This window comes from Orcinus orca, chromosome 13 (genome assembly GCF_937001465.1).
Source record: "Orcinus orca chromosome 13, mOrcOrc1.1, whole genome shotgun sequence".
Taxonomy (NCBI): domain Eukaryota; kingdom Metazoa; phylum Chordata; class Mammalia; order Artiodactyla; family Delphinidae; genus Orcinus; species Orcinus orca.
Genome location: NC_064571.1, coordinates 60,671,222 through 60,692,174, shown reverse-complemented (window position 1 = coordinate 60,692,174; position 20,953 = coordinate 60,671,222). Strand labels below are relative to the sequence as shown.

Here is a 20,953-nt window from a genome sequence, read left to right as displayed (position 1 = left end):
CTGCAGCGCAAGAGGCTGAGAGGAGTCTGACTGTTCCCTATGCAAGCCTTCTCTGAGTCCCTTTGTTTTCATTTAAGCATCTTAACTCTGCCCTCTACTATGTCTAATGTTAGCTCAGATACCAGAGACTCAGGCTTCTCTAGTTTAATTGTTCTCATTTCCCATCGGGTGGAAATGAGGAAGCCATCTGGCATGGGGATGGGGAGCTGGAGGATCAATTGCACTTTATGTGGACTATTTCTCCTGTTTACAGCATTGCCCCTTATTTGTACGTTCTGTGGTGCCTTGGTGCCTCCAATCCTTGAGCCTTTCTGCTTCTCAGCCGATTTCCCGTCCTCAGATGAAAACACCAAAGTAAAGGCTTTTGTGCCCTTTACTCTGCTGAATTAATAAACATGCATCCATTCTGTTTTACATCTTCCAAAAACCTGTTGGTTTCTCTTTATACTGCTTTCAATATCTCTCGATCGCTTTCTAACATTTAATGATGTTTCAGGGAAGAGTGGTTAACTAAAATTCCCTCCTTGGTTTGTTTTTAAAGCTAAAAGACAGACTGTGGCTTTGGAACTGCTTGAATCAGAAAGAAAATATGTCATTAACATCTCTCTGATCCTGAAGATCAAGGCAACATTCCAGGGGTCAGATGGAAAGAGGAATTCCAAAGAGAGAAGGTATCCATGTATTCATTGCCTTTGCTTTTCAGATTAAAATTTAAGGTAAGTTGTTTATTGTTTCCACTTTGGGAATTCTGGGACCTGTAAAGAGTTCCAGATATAGTCTTTGAAAAGAGAGTATCAGTGACAGCAGGTAACCCTTGGCAAGTCTCAAATTTAGATTCTGAGCAGATACGAAAATGAGTGTAGTCTCTGCGGCTTTCGGTGTCCCTGGCCTGTCTGTTAAGAACCTAAAAGAGGAATAAATGCTACAGTGAGGGAGGCATTCCTGTCTGTTGCCATCTGCATGTTCCACTGGGATCCTGGAAGACCCCCCGGAATCACTTCTCATGAAAGTACAGGGAATGGATGCAATGGAGGTCTGAAGTGGCCATTAGATAAATGATACAGGGCTGATATAGCTATGAACTTGGACCTTTTTCATTATTTGTTCACGTGATCCTGGATGATGTGTGAGTCGTGTGTGTGTGCACCTGTGTTGTGGTGCAGTGCTTCCAGAGGGCCTGTGATGGGTTACAACAGCTTGCTAGCCCCAAGGGTACAACACTCCTCCATCTATATCTGTTTCCAAACTTCAGATTTGCTCTGCTTGCCTCTCTGTTGAGAGAAAGCAGGAAAGAGAAACTATGATTTGGTGGGAAAAGACTAATGTAATAAAGATGTAATAATCCAGATCAACTGAGGAAAAGGCCAATCCAAATAAATGAAAAGTCTGGGTGACAGACTACTGGAGACAAATACAGCATCGTGACTTTAAGCATTCTGTCGGGTAATACACCCTGCTGGCTCATAAACCGTGGGATGCCCTAACTATGTTTTCCTGATTCTTATCACCCTCCCACCCCCAATCTTACTTGGCTTTGCAGCTGCCAGCAGTACACCCAGTCACCAAAACGCAATGCTCCCCCTATCTGGGTGATTGAGGTAAGAAAATATTCCCTGACAAATCCACCAGTGGCTTAACAATTTTCAAGAATTGTTTCACTGGGACTTCCCTGGCGGTCCAGTGGTTAAGACTCCGTGCTTCCAATGCAGGGGGCGCGGATTCGATCCCTAGTTGGGGAACTAAGGTCCCACATGCCGCATGGTGTGGCCAAAATACAAAAAATAAATAAATAAAAAGGAATAAATTTCTTAAAAAAAAGGAATATTCATTGTTAAAAAAAAGAATTATGAAGCAAACAAAACAGAAAGCAGCAAGGAGCAGAAAGGGTCATGTGACACTTAAAGCTGTGAACAAGAGAGGCTCTGGATTGGGTTTTACTTCCTCTCAGCAGCCACCTAGATTCTTGCTGGTCCTTCCTTTCCCTTCTGGCCACTTGATTCCCCCTCCTTCACCCCAATCGAGCTTGTCCTACCCTCCCAGATTGCCCCTTCAACCCTCCGAGAAGTCTCTCCGGCCTCTAGCTACCTTGCTGTTGCCAAAGACTTGCTCAGTTTACATTGAAACCAATTTAAAACCCAGTGTACCTTTTGATGGGCTTTGCCTCCACACCTAAGATTCTAAGCCAGCAGCATCTCTTTCCAGGCTCTGGAAATGTGGGGATGGAGCAAGGAGAGAGTAAGGGAGGACTGTTTGCTCTGGAATACAGTAACCAGGCCCCACGCTTGGCACTTCATTTACATTAACTTCATGACATCGTCACAAGAACCCTGTGAATCCTACCTTATAGATGAAGAAACTCAGGTCTAGAGAGGTTTAAAGCCACCAACAGGTGCCAGAACTGAAGCCCAGGCCTGTCTGACCCTGTGTCTTCTGCCCTTTTGACATCACACTGCTTCCCTAAGGACCATGTGATGGCAAAGATACCACCTTGACTAACAGCAATATGCCAAGTGCCTCAGCCAGAAGCCGACTCTGTCTCCTCCTATTTCACAACTTACGCTTCTCTCCTAACCGCCCATAAGTTCTTACTTCAGATCTCAGCTGACTTGTCAGGTAGGGATATATTCTTAGCTCACGGAAGCTCTTTTCTACTTGCCCTCACTTCTACTTTTCATGACCCATTACTGAGGAAGAAGTGGGCCTTTCCCCAAAATCCTGAGATTAAAAAAAATTAAAAGTATCATGCCATCCTCAATGAAAGTAAGACAATGGCTATTTCTCGTATCCATGATAATGCTATTCATGTTAGTTATCTGCTAAGCAAACTTTTTTTTATCTGCTAAGCAACCCAAGAAGAGAAAAGCTTCAACTTAGTATTCTTAGTGCTAATCTCTGGTTCTGAAGTTTGCAATGTTGCCCTTCTCCTACCTGGGGTTAGATCTTCATCCTCCTCCTTTACTCACTGTTTCTTTTTTTTTTAGCTTTCTGAAGCCTCCAGCTGTACTTTATTTAAATAGACCAGCTGAATGAAATACAAAACAGAATGAGATTATTCCTCTTCCCTACTGGCATTGTTCCTCCCACGCAAAGATAAAAATTAATTTATTAACATTTACTATTTTTCCCATCACAAACTGCAAGCCTTCTGCATCTTCTACCCTCACTGAAAAGTCACCTGGGGGTGAAAACAACACCCACTACAACTACTTACCTGACACTCAAACCTGAGGTTGCCACGTCTTCTCAAGCCTATAAAATAAAACTTCAGGTTTTCCGCAGAAAAACGTGAAGCACTCAGGAGTCTCCTCAGGCTGTTTCAAGCCAGCCCTGCCCCTGGCTAAAAGGGCCTGACGCTACAGGGGCAAAGGCTGCCCGCTGAAGCCTGAGGGGGACGTGCAGGCTGTTGTCCATTTGTAGGAGGATCACAGAAGTTGGAGTTCTTGGCTTTTTCCGGTGTGATTCACGCACACAGAGCCACAACCTCAGGCTCAAACAGTCCTGTCTGAACCCTTATCAGGAGGGACAAAGCCAGCTCCACAGGATTGCCAGTTAGCCTTAGAAGCTAAACTCCAGGGCCACATCCACCAAGAGCTCAGCGAGCTGTGTGCTGCAGATCGCCACCAGGTGGCACATATTTTAATTATCGATGCCTCACCTTGCAGCTGAAGCTCAGGAGCTGTTTTGACTTAAGAGCTAAGTTATTAATTTGAAACTATACCTGGATTTTCACTGATTGCTTTTAGTTTATTTTTCTCCTTGCTTGAGTACTGTATTGCGGGAGACGAAATTACTTTGAAGGCTTTAGAAAGAATAAACTACTCATGTTGCCATAATCTCACCCCTGGCAAGGGACAGAAAATAAGTTGAGCACGTAATACTTTTGTCTTAATGAAAAACTTGCTTCTGGGAGTCAGGTCTGGCTCCAGGCAAAAGAGTGAAATAGATTAAGTGTCCGTGCTTCTTGCTTCTTTCTCCCTCTGCTCTCCACTTCCCGGCTTACCTCGTCCACACTCTTCCCTGATTTCAAATATTAACCTTATTAAATTAAAAAACAAATTTTAAAGCCTGTTTTCAATGTTTGGTACAGAACCCACTGTAAAGCATTGCTCTTCATGTAACTTACATGCTTCCATGATGCTTGATGGGAGCCTTAGCCTTTTCTGACCCTCATCCTGAAACCTTACTCTGTTAGCCCAGTGGACAGTCCAGGAGACATCTGGACTCCAACCAAGTTACCAGCTGTCAACTCTGCAAGTACACTGGTCACAGTGTAGCAGAAGGCAGCTTTCTAGAAAGGAAAGAAAAAGAAAGGACAGGACAGGACAGGAAAGGAAGGAAGGAGAGAAAAAGAAAAGAGATAACCCAAGACATATTATATAACCTACAGTGACAACCCATCACAAAGTCATATCTCACCACGGTGCCCTAACATCTCTCAGTGTCACACCAGGAATGTTACCCAAAGTCACTGTCAGCCTCTGGGTGGGGAGAAATCTTTCACATCTAGATCTTTTGCTGGTGCAGTGTTTCACTCTTTCAGTTTGATCAGTTGTGCTTTCCTCCATCAGATTTATGGTCTTCTCCCAGTCAAGACTGTCTCCCAGCCACTCCTCCAAATTCCCTTTGGTCTGGACAGGGATTACTGAGATCTTCTGAGCCCACTGCACCAGCCTAGCACAGGCCTCTCCTCCCACGCTTATGGATCAGCTGGCTCTGCATGTGTGGAGGCACAGAGGGTGGTGAGATGGGGGTGGAAGGAATCCTTGTATCTTTTCACAGGAGGATGGGTATCCCATTCCGGCATTTGTGTGTCTTCTCTGAGCTACGATCACGGGGGAGTCTTCTTTGCCTGGAGATGGGTTGAAAACACCTCCTTTCAAACTGGCGTCCTTCCTTCTGTTCTCAGCAAAGGTCTGCTTGTTTGCTGTTGGCAAAGCACCCCAACTGTCCACTAATTTACTCTCAGTAGACCCTGGGGAAATATCCAAATAAGTTTGGTTCTCAGCAACAAGCAGGCCATCACTTTCTTCTTTGTTAAACTTGTGGTCTTGGCCGCTCTCCCCTTTTGAGACGGACTGCATTCTGCCTATGGAATGTGTTATCTCTGCTTTCACTTTACTACGGCTAGCCCTTGAATTCTTTGCGCGCGAAGCCAAGGACGCTTACTTGGCAGCCTGTCCCAGGAACCCGCCCGAGACCTGGGACATGACCATTCTCTTGCACCCCAATTTTCCTGCAACCTCTTTACAAAGGATATTAATAAATCTACTTCTTACCTAAAAGAAAAAACAAACAAAAAACCAACCAAACAAACAACAAACAAACCCTCCCCCAAAACCCTGTGGTCTTAAAAGCACAGGGTAACCTATTTTCAATCTCCCTAAGTTACCAAGCTGGAGCTGAAATCCTTGCTGTAGCCCCAGTAAGACTTCACTCTTTCTGTTTCTTCCTTCCTCGCTCCTACAGGCCTCTGCTCCCTCCCTTCTCCATCCAATCCCCCTTCTTCTTCCTCCTATGATTCTCTTTGTCTTTCCTCTCCCCCCATCCTCCTCTAACTTCTCTCTTCTTTCCTTCATTTCCTCTGAAAAAAATGAGGCACACTGAGATGGCTGGGGGGATGTGAGAGCAGGAAGGGGGCTCAGCAAAACTCCTGGGAGTAGCAGGCCAGGCCTAGTTTGTAGCCTCCCCCGGCAAGACTCCATCCTTGCCCAGATTCTTCTTAGAAACTGAAGGAAAGGGAAAAAGGAACACTTTTATGCCCTCATCCCCTGAGCTTTCAGTTGCCAGCTTTAAACAAAATTCCTCCTTACCTAAGTACAGTCTCCTACCCAGTAGCTAAGAATGACCCAGTGCCACCTTAGTGTCCTCATCTGCAGCATTAATTACAATAGACAATTTGCACATCAAGCGGGAATAACTTTAAAACGTTGAAAAAGATTTCCCTTAAAATTTCCACTGTCACATAAATAAGAGTGTACCAGTTAAGCTTTAAAAAGGCCATTCGAGTGATGTGCCCTTTACTAGTTCAATACATTCGTATAGGAGCCATCAGTAAAGGGGTCTTTCTATAGTCTGAGGATATCTGCTGTGAGGCTGACGATGACAGACTTTGTTTTGAATACTAAAGGCAGACCTGTGACTCAACATATTTTGAATGGCTGGGAAAATGGGACCTGCTCCATGTATTCTTGTAGAGCCTTTTCTTCTCTACACCTGGTTTGTGTGTCTATTCTGTTCCAAGCCTCTTCCCTGGCTCTTTACGGTACCTTGTCCAGCAGCACCTGGATTTGCTTCATGCTCTGCAGGAAAGGGTCTTGAAGTGGCCACGCCAAGGGGTCCTTGGAGATTTATTCCTTAAGTTAACAAATGATGAGGTAAGTTTTTTTCTTAATCCTTTATAAACTTGAATTATATGTGTCTGTGTCTCCCTTGTCTGTTTCTCTTAATAGAGCATCTAGAACCAGTGAATTTCAGAGTTAGAGGAACTCCTGAGATCTAGTCTAACCTCCTCATTCTACAGATATGAAATAAAGTTCAAAGAAATTAAAAGCCTTGGCTGAAATCACCCAGCTATCTAGATATCTGTAGATCTGTGGCTAGAATCCAAGTCTTTTAACTTCCAGATCATCACTTTCCACTGTACTATAACTGCCCCCATTGAATATGCACGTGTATGTGTATGTATGTGTATGTATGTGTATAAGTATATATACACGCACATATATATCCATACATACATATAACATAAATATATGAGAGTCTGTATATATGTATATACTTTCACACACAATTTCATTTCCTAGAGATTTTTTAAAATGTGATGGGCAGCTATTTGTCTGGAATGTTTTTTGTTTTCACTTCCCTGGAGAAAGGATGCTAAGGTTTGAAATCTCTATAATGTTCTTCAAAGAAAGTATGATTTAGGCCACAAGTTGCAAACTCAAATGCCTATAGGGCCAGACAATGACATTAGTGAGGAGAAGTGAGCTGAATGTAAAACAATGTGGACTGTGGGGAAGTGAGCTTAAGTGGAGCACATATGCTTTCAACAAAGAATAGCTACTCAGCTTTATCCAGTTGTTATGCAGGAAAAAAGGACTAGAGTTACCAGAACTTCTGATATTTTAAGAGAAGCTGGAAATCCAGAATTTTGTACGAAATTTTCTTATTTTAAAAATATTGTGTGGGCTAATTAAAACTGGTCTGCAAGCCAGATTTTGCCTGCAGTTAACCTCTGCATATCGATGATTCTCAGCTGTGATTAATAATACAAAATTTACAAATTATTTACTCGTATAGAGTGGATGTAATACTATCCCTCTAATATCACTTTTACTCATTTGTATTCAGTATGCTTTCTTGAGCTGAAAATTGTTATATCTATGGGAGTATAACTTTGAAAGGTGAGAACTGTTTTCCTGAGGGGATATTCCATAGGTGAATATGCAATTAGTGGAAAAAGTCGAGAAACCCTGGTCTAGAAACTATGAGGTGAGTTTGACAAAGTTCCTCATTTAGATGTAGATGATTGAAGCATTTCATCATTAATGAAAGTAATTAAAAAACAAAATATGCATTTTTATCACTGAAGAGCTTTTAAAAATATTTTTCAACTTACATGGCCCCTTCCCTCTGGTTTGGTTTACCATTTCACTTTCTCTCGTTAAAGCAGGGATACTGAGTTTTGTTTTCCAAATCCACAGGAATATTTTCCTTAAAACCAAAAAGATTTTTAAGGTGAATTAAAAAAAAATTTACTACACACATTAAATGAATGATTAAAATCATCTCTGCAAAGTACTCCATTTAATATGCATGACTCTGTAAACATATTAGTTGTTATCATTCCTGTCTCCAGGTTCTTACCATGCCTTTTTCTGCTTGTTTTCAAGAATAATTTTTTGGATTATTATGTTGCTTACCTGAGGGACCTGCCAGAATGCATCTCTTTGGTTCACGTGGTTGTTCTGAAGGAGGTATGTGTGCACTGTCCTTTGGTTACACTGACCTTTGGTGTAACTATATGATGTTGCTCATCTGCCCAGAAACTACAGCACATGCACTCTGAGCTTGTTCTCCAGGCTGGGGAATGGCTTGAACAGAGCCACTGACATTCCTCCCTGGGGTTAAAGGAGCCCACTCAAGGATCAGTGCCATTGCTTTGGTCTTTGCTGTTCCTTGCTGACCCTCTGTTCCATTCCATTGGAAATACAGACAAAGTAAACAGCTATTCTAAGCAGAGATCTTCAGACTGCAGCTTTGCAGCCTTGAGGGGTTTTGGGTTTTACAGGCTCAGACAATATGAACTGAATATTAAATGCATGTTATCCTGTATCTGTCAGTTTATAAGATTATAAAATGGCTTTAGTCATGTTGCTTTAAGTATCGCTTCTGCAATGATATATTAGGTGCTCAATAAGCACATATAAATATAAGACAATTCTAGTTATTTTAGGTCAATAGAAAAGAACCATATCAGGAGCTCTAAAGTTAAGAGTTAATCAAGTTTCACAAGAGGTGAGAGGCTCCATTAACTTTCTACTTCAACCCCCTACTGCTCCCAACCCAGTACAATACCAACCACATGTTAGCACTCAGCAAATATTTGAGTAAGGGAAAGGAGGGGAAGGGACATGGAAAAAGTCCAGCATGTTTCCTGCTGCCAGGCCAGCTGACCAGTTTCTAATCATACTCCCTTCCCCATTCTCATGAGGCTCCAATCCACCCTTAGTGCCTATTCGTAAACCACTGTAAAGATTACTGGCTGAAGAACCTTCATGAATTTAGTCAACTCATATATAATTTACTGAATGCCCACTGTGCTAAGATGGTGTTGGAGGGTGGGGAAGAGGAGGGAGTCATTGGGAAACTTGGGTGGATTCTAAAGAAGTGTATGACATGCTCCCTGCTAGAGAAGAGTTGTCTCCTTGAGCTTGTCCCCCAACAGATCAATGCTGCCTGACACTCTAGATGAAGAAAATTCTCTTCAGAGAAGAGAGTAAACCCTTCTTACTCTGGGGGAACTGACTCTGGGGTTTGACAGCCAGAGCTGGGGGGACGCTGAAGACTGACTCCAACTTTCTTTCATTCAGGGTGATGAAGAGATTAAGTCTGACATCTATACACTGTTTTTTCACATAGTTCAGCGCATCCCTGAATATCTGATACATCTGCAGGTAGGTATGGCTGGCCAAGCCACTAAACTGATTTTCATGCTAAACAGGTGTTTTTGGCTTCCAATGAAAGACACTGTGAAGGGTCAAGGAATCATGAATATTTCTAAGAAGTGTTTAAATGACTTAGATTGTTATGCTCACCCCATCTCCACCTTGTGGTATGAGCTAAAATCTCATTCTCTAAAAATATTTGGGTTGTGACGCCAAAAATGAAGTTCTACCTTCATTGACCAGCAATTCACACCTATGCTGATCCAGGATCTTTCTATGGCAGCTCCTGCCAGACCCTGGATACCTATTCAGTCCCTTCCACCTTGGTTCTACAGCCATCTAAATGCACCCCTGACTACTACTTTCTTTTGGCTTGCGTCCAAGAGTCTACAATACATTGTGCTTATGTCTTGTGTCACAGGAGAAGCATGGAGAAGCTGATGAGCTGACTTCTTCACACCATTCTCCCGCAGGGTTTGTAGCATCTTGGAGGCAGTAGAATTGAGAAAGAGACTCATCAACACCCCTACCAGCCCCTCTTCTTCCCACCACCCACCTGTTATGGTTTAATTGCTGACTGATCTTCTTAAGTAATTCAGTGAAAGCATCTCAGAAATGCTTGGGATTTGTCTCAGGTAGAAGTAGCCCAGTATTAATATTAAAAAGACTTTCAATTGTATGTGGCTTTAGATCTTAAAATCATTCTCTCACAGTAATTATCTAATTTAATCTTTTCAACAATCCCATGAAATAGGTATCATTATTAACATTTTTTTAGATAAGGAAATGGAGACCCAAAGAAGTAACTTGCCCAAGTTAAGACACCTGGTCAGTGAAAAAATATAGGCCTGAAACCCAGGTCTTGCAAGCAGGTTGTAAGTAAGTAAATAAGAGCCTAGATTCTGCTGTCTGACTTGAGTTCAAATCCTGACTCTGCTACACATTAGATGTGTGACCCAGTGAAGATTACTTAACTTCACTGTGCCTTGATTTCCTTATTTGTTAATTGGAGTAACAATGGCATATATCTAACTGGGTTATGGTAAAAATTAAATGAGAAAATAATGTAAAGGACTTAGTGCTTGGCAATAGGAAGCGCTCAATAACTGTTAGCTTTCCCAAATCCAACCAGCATGCACATTCCACTATAGCACAGCAGGCAATGTAACAGGAGGGGCCCCTAGGCCAGGCTTGATCATAAACATCCCCTCACTTCCAGCCTTGATGCCTGACCTTCTCACCATTGGTCTGACTCCTTTGGGTTATAAGGCATTGCCTATAGACAGTAATTGTTAGAATGGCTCCATTACTTCAGAGATCTAATTAGTAGATCCTTCTAATTTTTCAGATGGAATTATGTTCAAATTCAACTCGAACAGGAGCAATAGTGACTATTATTTTCCCTTGGTGTGATGGACAAAGAGAACAGCAAGTTTGACTTTTCAGTTTGTAATTAAATTGGCCATTTGCATCATTTTGATTAAATGGCTACCAAACTCTCACAACAGATCAAGGCAAGGTACAGAAGAGACGAAACAACTTTTCATTCTAACTATGCAATGCTGCTTCCTTTTTTCCTCCATCCAGAACGTCCTGAAGTTCACAGAGCAGGAACACCCTGACTATTACCTACTTCTTGTGTGTGTTCAACGCCTGCGAGTATTTATCTCACACTACACCCTGCTGTTTCAGTGCAATGAGGATTTGCTTATTCAGAAACGGAAAAAACTCAAGAAGTAAGGTTCTGATGGTGCAGTCTAGAGGGTTGATCAAAGGTTTCTGAGAACAGGGATACAGATGGTCAATGTGAGTGTCTGTCACAAGTAACCACACTGAATGTAAAGCGGCTGAAATGCAGTGATGGAGGCGGAAGAGAAGAGAGCAGGGGAGGGAAGAGAGGTGACCAGGTTGGCTACAGGAGGGAGGTACTTACTACCTGGTGGAAATTAATTTAGAAAAATAAGCACTTTTACTCTAATGCTTATGCAGACCTTCTATTATCTCATGTTGCTAACCACCTCAAAAATAGCTGTTTCACTAAACTTGCCAGGTTTAAAGTTGCAGTTTAAAGGCCAGAATGTGATTTCTTTCATTAATTCAAGAAATATTTACTGAGCACTTATTGAATATCAGGCACTGTTCAGCAAACTGAATATACTGCAAAGAACAAAACAGACAAACATCTTTGCCACGTGGAGCTTGCTTTCTAGACCTGGGTAGCCAGTTAATAAATAAGTTAGATGGTTTAAGTGCTATGGATAAAAATAAAACAAATAAGGGAGGGGGTGGTGGTTGAAAGGATTTCACACTAAGAGGAAACAGGAAGGACTGATTAAGGAAAATCTGGGCTTATGAGGGAACAGAAGCAACTCATAACAAAGCTTCCTAATAACCTGGAATCCCTTCAACCTCATCCCAATCCAATGAGGGAAACAGAGTCATTTCTGTGCGTGCTTTACACCAGTGAAACATGCTATGTCCCAAACCAGGGCTCCTCTAATGGATGACTTCTCCTTATACTCCCCTTACCCCCAAACTCAATTCAGCCAATTAATCAGCATCCCAACTCCTACCCAGCATCCAGCTTGCACTCTATTATGTAAGCAACCTGGTTTGTAGAGAGCCCTGGAGAGACCGAGAACTTCACAGCTGAGCTTCATCTGAGAAATAGTCTGCCTTTCTTGGTATAATGTGTGTATTCAGAGAGCTGATTTCCCATTGTAGACCCTGAGAATAATTACCTCCATTCCATTAGGTCATCCATGGCGAAGCTGTACAAAGGGCTGGCTTCCCAGTGTGCAAATGCCGGGCAAGATGCTTCTCCCACTGCAGGCCCCGAGGCTGTCCGTGACAGTGGGATCCACTCCGAAGAGATGCTGCAACCCTACTCTCCTGCTCCCAGTTCTGGCCCTGCTGTCACGTAAGCACCTGTTGCTGTGGAAAGGTTAATGACAATGCCCTCGCCTCCCAGGTGGCCTGTGTGGGGGTAGCAGGCCAGCCTGTATTAGGAGTATGACCTACAGGACTCCTTCCTCCCTCTTGCCCCATCAGGTCCGTATGTGGCAGGCAAGCAGCTGACTCAAAGTTTGGATCCCAGAGGACGGTACTTATGTTAAAGAGCAGGCCTAGAGGCTGGACGTTACTCCCAACACTTTTATCACACATAACCACCCTCCACCTACAGCATGAGTCTCTCTGGGTTTGGACAATGACAGAGTGGAAGGGAGTGCTGTAAGATGACAGGAAAGCATTTTACAACCCCACAGAAAGGTTGGAATCCACTTAATGTCTACAAAAGATGTAGTGGAGAAAAAGGTTTCCCAGTCAGGGGTCAGAGGAAGTCTGGGCTCTGAGGATGAGAAATAGGTCAGAGGTGATACAGAAAGAAGGTTGTTTAGCCCTTCCCAATTCTCCTTGAAGCTTCTTCAGAAAGGGACTTCATGACCTCTGTTCTTATGACAGCTTCTCTGAAAGCTGTTCTGGGCAGTGGATGGATGTGACAGTCTCTTAAAGTCACTGCACACAACCCTCTCGCACACTAATCTGTATTATCATTCAGCCAACTTCTTGATGATCTTTAGGGTAAGGATTAGGCTATTTACATATCTGGAACTCATTTTACCTCTGAAGGATGTCAACTTGGCCACCTTTGAAACTGGGACTTCTGGAAGAATAAGGGAAACCAAAACTCAAAATTCCAAACCCCCAATTTACCAAATATAGACAATTCTCATAAAACTAATTCCTCAGACTATAATTTCTACTTTGGGTTTTATTATCTTAAGGAAAATTTAGAAATCATGCAAGAAGCTACTTTCCAAAACTACAATGAAGTGAGAGGTAGGCAGTTGAGATTACTTCAATGTTTAATCCCTACAGTTTTTAGAATGCTAATTACAGTCACTGGAAGGAGCAACTGATCAATAACACAAAATAAATCCTGTTTGCTTTCTGCCCTTATCTCTTAAAATTGAGAACATTTGTCAGTGAGAGATGCAAGTGCAAATGTGGAGGCAGAAGGGAGAAATTTTATCATCATTCTGAAAACCTATGAGACATTCACTTTTCTATAAATAGAGCCCAGGATGATTTTCTTACTATAGAGAAAATCCTGGAAGTCCTATAAGGAGAGAACTCCGTACAGAAAAAAATACCTTTCCTGAGTGGGGAGTGGGAGACAGGAAGTGGAATTTTAGTTTGTGGATCACTTCAGCTCTTAGAACAGTGACAGAACTCTCTACTTTGAAGTGAGACAAATACAGCCAAAAAAAGAAATCCCTAGAGATTATATCCAGACTGAAGAAGATGGCTGCCGTTGCACTCTGTGCTAGAAACATAACCAGAAAAAAACCCAACAAGAGTCTTCCAAGTTAAAAGAGAATTCAAGTCAATATTTCATTTTACTATTTTTTTCACCTCTGTCAATGTGAGACCTAATTTTCATCTTAAGACCACCAGAGAAAGATACTCAGTGTTAGCATTTACAACTGCATTCTTTATGCATTTCCGTGGTAGAACTAAGTATGAATAAATAAACTAGCACAACCAGTTTGGGTCAGTGTGTAGTAGTCCACTCACATCTGTCTGGCAATTCCAGCAGAACTGGCAAACCACATCCAATCTGATGGGTATTCTATCCAAGCATCCAATGTTATTCTTTATCCATGATTAACCAAAAAAACCCTGCATGAAATTGGGCATATTCAAAGTGACAGCCTTTTCATTTCAGTAATGTTTTTTTGGGTGGAAGTTTGAGACGACTTATATAGCATGCTTTACAGCCACAAGGAATTTTTAGTTTATTATGAAAATTTCAAACATACAGAAAAGTAAAATGGACACTAAACCCCACACACCAACATTCAGATTCAACGGTTATCAAGATTGTACTCCACTTACTTCATCTGGGAATTAATTCTTAAGCATTAAGATCCACGAGTTGAACACAAGTTGTTTCCATGATTTTACATGACTCTGCTAGGGCAAGAAAGGGAGAGAAGAGAGAAAAGAGGTGCCTTGGGGCCTTGACAAGTGGTGGGAAGGGTCGGAGATTCCACATGGGGAATGATGAGCATCCTTGGCCTACCAGCCATCTCTGCGCAGTGCCTCTGGTCTCAGACGGGTACTTCCGGCATCCCCTTCACAGATGGTCATTTTCACTCTCCCACTTGGGGGACCAGGGCTCGTGGGGACTCCTTAATCTGAGAAGCCTGTGGCGCTTGGTAGGTAACACACGTAGGCGGCTGGGAGGGACGGAGAGGAGGGAGTCAGCAGTTTGCACCTAAGCGGTATCCGGCAGGCAGTGTGTTGGTCCCGGCCTTGCGCTGCTCGGTGAGAGGCGTGCACTAACAAACCGTAAGCACGCTTGTTTTGTATTCTCTTTCCCCTTTAAAGACATTTGATGCCCCCAGTGAAGAAAAGCCAACAACAGCAAAGCTTGATGGAGAGCATGCAGCCCGGAAAGCCCAGTGACTGGGAGATAGAGGGCAGAAAGCACGAGAGGCCTGAGAGCCTCCTGGCGCCGGGGCAGTTCTGTGCCGCCGAGCAGGACGTGAAGGCGCTCGCTGGGCCCCTGCAGGCCATCCCGGAGATGGACTTCGAGCCCTCTCCGGCCGAGCAGCTGGGCAACGTGGAGCGCTCCCTGCGCGCCCCGGCCGAGCTCCTGCCCGACGCCCGCGGCTACGTGCCCGCGGCCTACGACGAGTTCGAATACGGCGGCGAGATCTTCGCGCTGCCCGCGCCCTACGACGAGGAGCCCTTCCAGGCGCCGGCCCTCTTCGAGAACTGCTCGCCCGCCTCTTCCGAGTCCAGCCTGGACATCTGCTTCCTGCGGCCCGTCAGCTTCGCCGTGGAGGCCGAACGGCCCGAGCACCCGCTGCAGCCCCTGCCCAAGAGCGCGACGTCTCCGGCGGGCAGCAGCAGCGCCTACAAGCTGGAGGCGGCGACGCATGCGCACGGCAAGGCCAAGCCGCTGAGCCGCTCGCTCAAGGAGTTCCCGCGCGCGCCGCCCCCCGAGGGCGTGGCCCCGCGCCTCTACAGCACGCGCAGCAGCAGCGGCGGCCGCGCGCCGCTCAAGGCCGAGCGCGCTGCGCAGCCGCACGGCTCGGCCTCCTCCGGCCGTGGCGCGCCCAGAACCTTCTTTCCCCAACAGAGGTCCCAAAGCGAAAAGCAGACCTATTTGGAAGTAAGGAGGGTAAAGTAAAACCGACCCCAAACCCACAGCGCTGGCAGTCCCGGGCCTAGATCTCCAGGGTGCAGCCTGGGCTCACCTAGCGTGGAGGGGAAGCAGGCTGGCCAGGCGGGGGCGCAGAGGCCGGGCTGGGCGAGGATGTTGAGGGAGAGCCCGGGTTAAAGGCTTGACTATCAGTGGCCCTCGGAGGAGAGCGTTAGCGCCCACTCTGCAGTGCTAGGACACAGGAGCATGCCTTACCTATATATGTAGGACGACCAAAAGACTAGGACTCCTAGTAGACCTGATTAAAACGCCCCCCCCCACCCCAAGTGAAAGAGTTAGAGGTGTTCTCTGCCTTGCGGCTTAAGCTGTGGCACCTCCCAGCAGCACTTCACTTGCAGGGCACTGCACGCAAGTCCCAGGCCTGTCTGTTTCTTCCTTTGCCTGTTAGGCGCACCCCTTGTTTACACGTTCAAAATATCGAGCCCTGTGTGCCAGCCAACTGTACTCCCCGACCTGCACCCTTGTTTGTAGCTAGGGAGGAGGCAAGTTGCCCTCTCTCACTGAGGACTCCCTGCAAAATTGACTGCAAAGTTCATTACCGCTTGCTTTCCTTTTGCCTGGAAAAGGGTGTCACCTTACTTGGCAGACTCCAGTGGGACGAGGACAACACAAAATAGTCAAGGAAGCATTGACTCACAAACACCTTCTTTGGCCTCTATATCGATGTTTGGTATTTTGATGTCTAACCTTGGAGTCTGCAAGCCTTGGGAGATTTAAAGAGGTGTTTAAATACACATCCATGAAAGGACTAATAGTTCCTGAGCAAATAATTTCTCTGCACGTGATTGGAACAAAGGCAATTTCTGATTGAACTGAGTAAACAGTGTAGCTTTGACCTGTGCCCCCGTCCTTCCTGTTAAACATTTTAGAAGTGGTGGTTAGGGTTTACAGGGTAACTCTGTATTGATTGATACATCTTGAAAATGACAGTCCAGGACTGCCTTTACCTGCACGACGTATCCCTTGCATCCAGCACTAGGGATCCTTTGCCTAGGTGAGAAAGGGTTTCCCCCAGGAATGAGGGCCCTGCATTCCACCTGTTTCTATTTCCAAGTGAATGGGAAGAGATCGAAGATCATTGACTCCTTTCATTCATTCATTTTTCAGCAAACACTGAGCACCTGCCTCGCAGCAGGCTCTGTGTGAAGTGCTGAGGGTTCAAAAATAAACGGCATCCAGTCTCTACCCTCCAAGGCCACTGGCTTAGCCCAGGAAGGAGACGCATAAACACAGAATTATAATAAACGGTGGAAGCACATGGGAGGGTATTTAAACCCTCCTAAGGTGATGATGGTCAGAGAAGTCTCCTAGATAGTTTGAACGTCTGAATTCAATTTTAAAAGCTGCTTGAAAGTTGGCTAAGTGAAGAGAGGGGTAGGGAAATATGAAAAAAGGCTCATGGGCCTTTTACAAAAACGGCAGGGTGAGTTTTTCTTTGTAAATATTGTCCCAGGTGGGAGTGGTGGACATTAGGCCAGAGGAACATGAAGAGCCTTGGAGCTTGCCGCCCACCTGGACTCCAGAAATCAAAGTCTGTGTCTGCTTCCTGAGAGGGCAGAAATGCCTTAGTGTGCCCAGCTAAGGTTGCTGAGTTTCCCCAGGATTCTCAGATTTCCTTCTGCCTCTGATTTTCAACTCTAAACTTTATAAAATTCTATTAGGTAAAATTTCTTAGACAAATCAAAGTTAGGTGTGTGTCAAAGTTTAAAAGTTCATTAACAAGGGAAGTAGAAAGGAAATAATAGTGCCAATTCAAAGAGACTTGGGATGGGCAGAGATATACATACAAAATCTTATAACTAGTATAGTCTAAGCTGCAAAGAATGCTTTTATTTCATATGTTCATAAAAATGTCTTTTTTTCCCTAGCTGATGTGTGAAAAATTGGAAGCTCAACGATTGCTAGACAAAAACCATTAATCAGAGTGAGATGGGGTTTTAGTTGCAAAAGATTAACCCTTCAAAAGCCCCATCTTGAAAGATATCAGCTCTTTCCTGCTGAGATGTGCAAAGTTCCTAGGGTTCCAACTCCTCAAATATACTCTGTGTATCTTCCACCCCTGCCCTCAGAGCCAACCAAACCCTAGTCTTTAGTGTTCTGTCTCTAAGAGTCAAGAAAGAAGACACTATGTTTTAGTGGAAAGAGCACCTGACTGGGGTGTCAGGAGATCCCGGTTCTAGTCCTGACTCTGCTGCCAGAGAGCTGTGTGCTTTTGGACAAGTCATTTGGCTGCTCTGTGCCTCCAGTTTTCTCATCTGTGAAATAAGACAATCTATACCTACCTCACAGGGTTGCGTGAGGATAAGGCCAAATAAGATAAAGTTTGTGAATATGCTTCGTAAAGTATGGAATGCTATACAAATGCAAGATATTATCAAGATGATTCCACAGAAAGATTTTCCTAAAACTATTAATAGATTTAGTCCTAAAAAGTCCCTAAAAGCCCACTTCTCAAAATATGGTCCTTGGGCTAGTAGTAAATGTATTACTTGGGAGCTTGTTATAAATGCAGGATTTGGGCTCCACCCGTGACCAACTTAATCAGAATCTGCATTTTATCAAGATTCCCAGGTGATTCATATAAACATTAGGTGCAGGTGGGTTGGCACATACCTTAAACTGCTGGTTTTCAAAATCTAAGTGTACAAAAAGATTTTCTAGGCCTAACTTCAGAGATTCTGGTTCAGATAGTCTGGCTTGGGGCTCAGGAGTTTACATTTAAATAAAGGCCCCAGTTGATCCTGTAGCCCCAGGACCACACTTTCAGAACGCTACACTAAGCCATTAAGGTGTTGATCTCCGTGGTTTAGTTATGAATCTTCATAGAATCTCAGAGACTCTCTAGATCTGCTACTACAACCCTGAGTTAAGGTCTCAAAGTCAAACCCATATGTTTCCTGAAAAAAATTTGTCCCCACTGTTTGCTCTCTATCAGCAAGCATTCTCCGATCCAATTCATGAACGTTTCACGGTGGTTTTTGCTTTGACTTCTTGGCTTCTCTTTTTGGTTCAAAGTTAAGTAGCTATTTTAGGTTGCTTTTTAAAAAGAAACTAGAGAGTTCACAAAAGATAGAGCCTTGCTTTTTAATTTAACTTTACACTGTAAATAGCATGGATTAAGAATTGTAAAAGGCATGCGTGCAGGTTGGAAATAGGAGTTGACATTAATTTCTAAATAGATCTGACCTCTCAAAAACTCCTTCCATCATTAATGTCTAAAGTGGAGAATTAGGAACACGAATTTAAACTAGTATTAAAATCAAGAAACTTTTTTATTTTGTAGAAAGAGAAACATAGCGAGGGATATGAGGGGACTACTGTTGGTTTTCCAGCAAGACAATATTGTTGCCAGAAGAAGTTAATCTTCCTTTATTTCCTGATCTTTAATTATTGTTATATCATAACCCTACTCTAGACTATTTGCCTTGATATGTAGAAAATACTTCTACACTCAGCAGAAAATTATCCTCTTTTCAACTACTGGTTTCTTAATTAGCCTAGGTTTGCTTTGGTTGGAATAGGGTGCCCGCCATTAGCCTTTTGGAGTGGGAGAGGAAAGTGACAAGTTAAAAAAATTGTCCCATAGTCAGGATCAATATTAACTTTTGAAAAGAGTAAAAATACACCCCTCTTTTATGTTTTCAGGAGATGCATTTAGAAGACGCCACGAGATTCTGTCCAAAGGAAGAAAGAGAAAGTGAACAAACATCTTTCAGCGATCAAAACCCCAGGCAAGACCAGAAAGGGGGCTTTCGCAGCTCCTTCCGCAAGCTCTTTAAAAAGAAGTGAGTAGCCCTTAGACAAGACAGCATTGTAACTCATTTCCCTGTGGGCTAAGTCTTGAGGTTTTAACAGTAATAAGTATCAAGTAGCCTGGTTTCACACAACTGCTTCAAGCTCAGTGCCTGCACCCAGTAGCCACGATTCCTGCCAGGTGAAGATGTTTCTCATTGTGATCTCGTAGAGTAAAAGCAAACTCAGCTCTGTCCTCTGCTGCTTCTGTCTTTTAGCCCTACTTCCTTGTTCCCAAAGTCGTGTGTTCTGAGAGGAGTGAGCAGAGGAGGTCCCCTAGGAAATCTCCTTTGGCTGGGAGGAGTGGGATCCACCATTGGAGTTGGGTGTAATGGGTGCGCCAGCAGGATCTCCCCACCTGTGGAAAGTTTTCTAAGGCATCACAGCGCTTCTGCCTGTAGGGGCCTATAGTCATCCTGGTTGCTAGTGCATATTTCTGGGGACTTCTGCCAGTGTTTTCCCTAGCAGAAATGATTGAATGGATTTGGCTTGGGTCCTAGTTAAAAAAATCACTTTAATGGAGTTTCCATACTCCATAGGAGGCAAAAACAAGGCCTCTCCCTCCTGTGATCCTTCTAAGATTCTCGGTCCTTGCTGTGTGGAATCACCCACCTGTCATTTTGGTCAGCACTTATTAGCACTGTCTCGCAGACTGGGAGACCATGGCCAAACCCCAGCATGAAATGTAAGAAGAAAGAGCTGAGCATTAGCATTTGATGGTGGGGGGGTCTCCAGTCCAGCCATCGCGTGCCTGGAAGACGGCTGTCTCTCTCTCCACTGGTCCTCAGGCCTGTTCCCTCTCCCTTAGAGAGATTTCGCCTGCTACTTAGTTTCTCTTGGAAGAGGAGGTTCTTGAAGTGAGTTTTAAACAGTAAATCTTCCCATTTTAGTGGATGGAAAAGTTAAAGACACTATGGCTGACTTTACAGAGCTGCTGATAAGTGACGAAGCACGGGGAAATCACTTTCTCCTGATTTAGGTAATGGTCTTGATGGAAGAATTGGGGGCAGGCCTGGAGTGAGGACTTTTTTTGATGGTTTGTCCAATTCCTCTCTGATAGGGAGGGTAGTACTGAGATTAGTAGGTCTCTGATTGTTGGGCCCACCTGTTGTGACTGGAAGAAGAAGGAAAGGGGGAGAAACTACTGCAGTGAGACAGCCCCACTCCATGAGTCCCCTTACAGTTTTGCTAAAGTAGCCCCGTGCGTGCATGACTATTGCTAGATCCGCTTTATTCTGGGGGTAATGAGCTGAGAATTGTTCCCCTCTCTCTAGGATCATAGATTTAGATCTTTCCTGACCCAGTACCTATTGTCAGGTTTTTTTTTAAAAAAAATATTTATTTATTTTGGCTGCTCCGGGTCTTTAGTTGCAGTGTGCACGTGGGATCTGGTTCCCTGACTAGGGATCGAACCTGGGCCGCCTGCATTGGGAGGGAGAGCCCCCTACTGACAGGTTTGACAGGGTGGAGAGAACTGGAGGCAGACAGCTCTCCAGCCTGACCCTGGGATTTAGGCTTCTGAAATCTTCTGAGGGCTCCAAACTCCTAAGGACACTGCTTGAGCCTATCTTTTTATTTTATTTTATTTTATCTATCTATTTATTTAGTTTTGGCTGCGTTGGGTCTTTATTGCTGCCCACAGACTTTCTCTCTAGTTGCGGCGAGCGGGGGCTCTTCTTGGTTGTGGTGCGCGGGCTTCTCATTGCAGTGGTTTCTCTTGCTGTGGAGCACGGGCTCTAGGTGCGTGGGCTTCAGTAGT

General features: G+C 44.1%; 1 protein-coding gene across 1 annotated transcript in view; it reads left to right on the top strand.

The window, feature by feature from the left end:
- ARHGEF33 (Rho guanine nucleotide exchange factor 33) overlaps positions 1–20,953 on the top strand; it is an 84,509-nt gene that overhangs the window by 45,751 nt on the left and 17,805 nt on the right. Inside the window, exons 10-17 of the mRNA XM_049696471.1 lie at positions 542–671; positions 6,242–6,374; positions 7,893–7,976; positions 9,093–9,176; positions 10,755–10,903; positions 11,923–12,087; positions 14,562–15,360; positions 19,048–19,187. Of these exons, the coding sequence (XP_049552428.1) occupies positions 542–671; positions 6,242–6,374; positions 7,893–7,976; positions 9,093–9,176; positions 10,755–10,903; positions 11,923–12,087; positions 14,562–15,360; positions 19,048–19,187 (1,684 nt within the window). The remainder of the gene's footprint in view (positions 1–541; positions 672–6,241; positions 6,375–7,892; positions 7,977–9,092; positions 9,177–10,754; positions 10,904–11,922; positions 12,088–14,561; positions 15,361–19,047; positions 19,188–20,953) is intronic.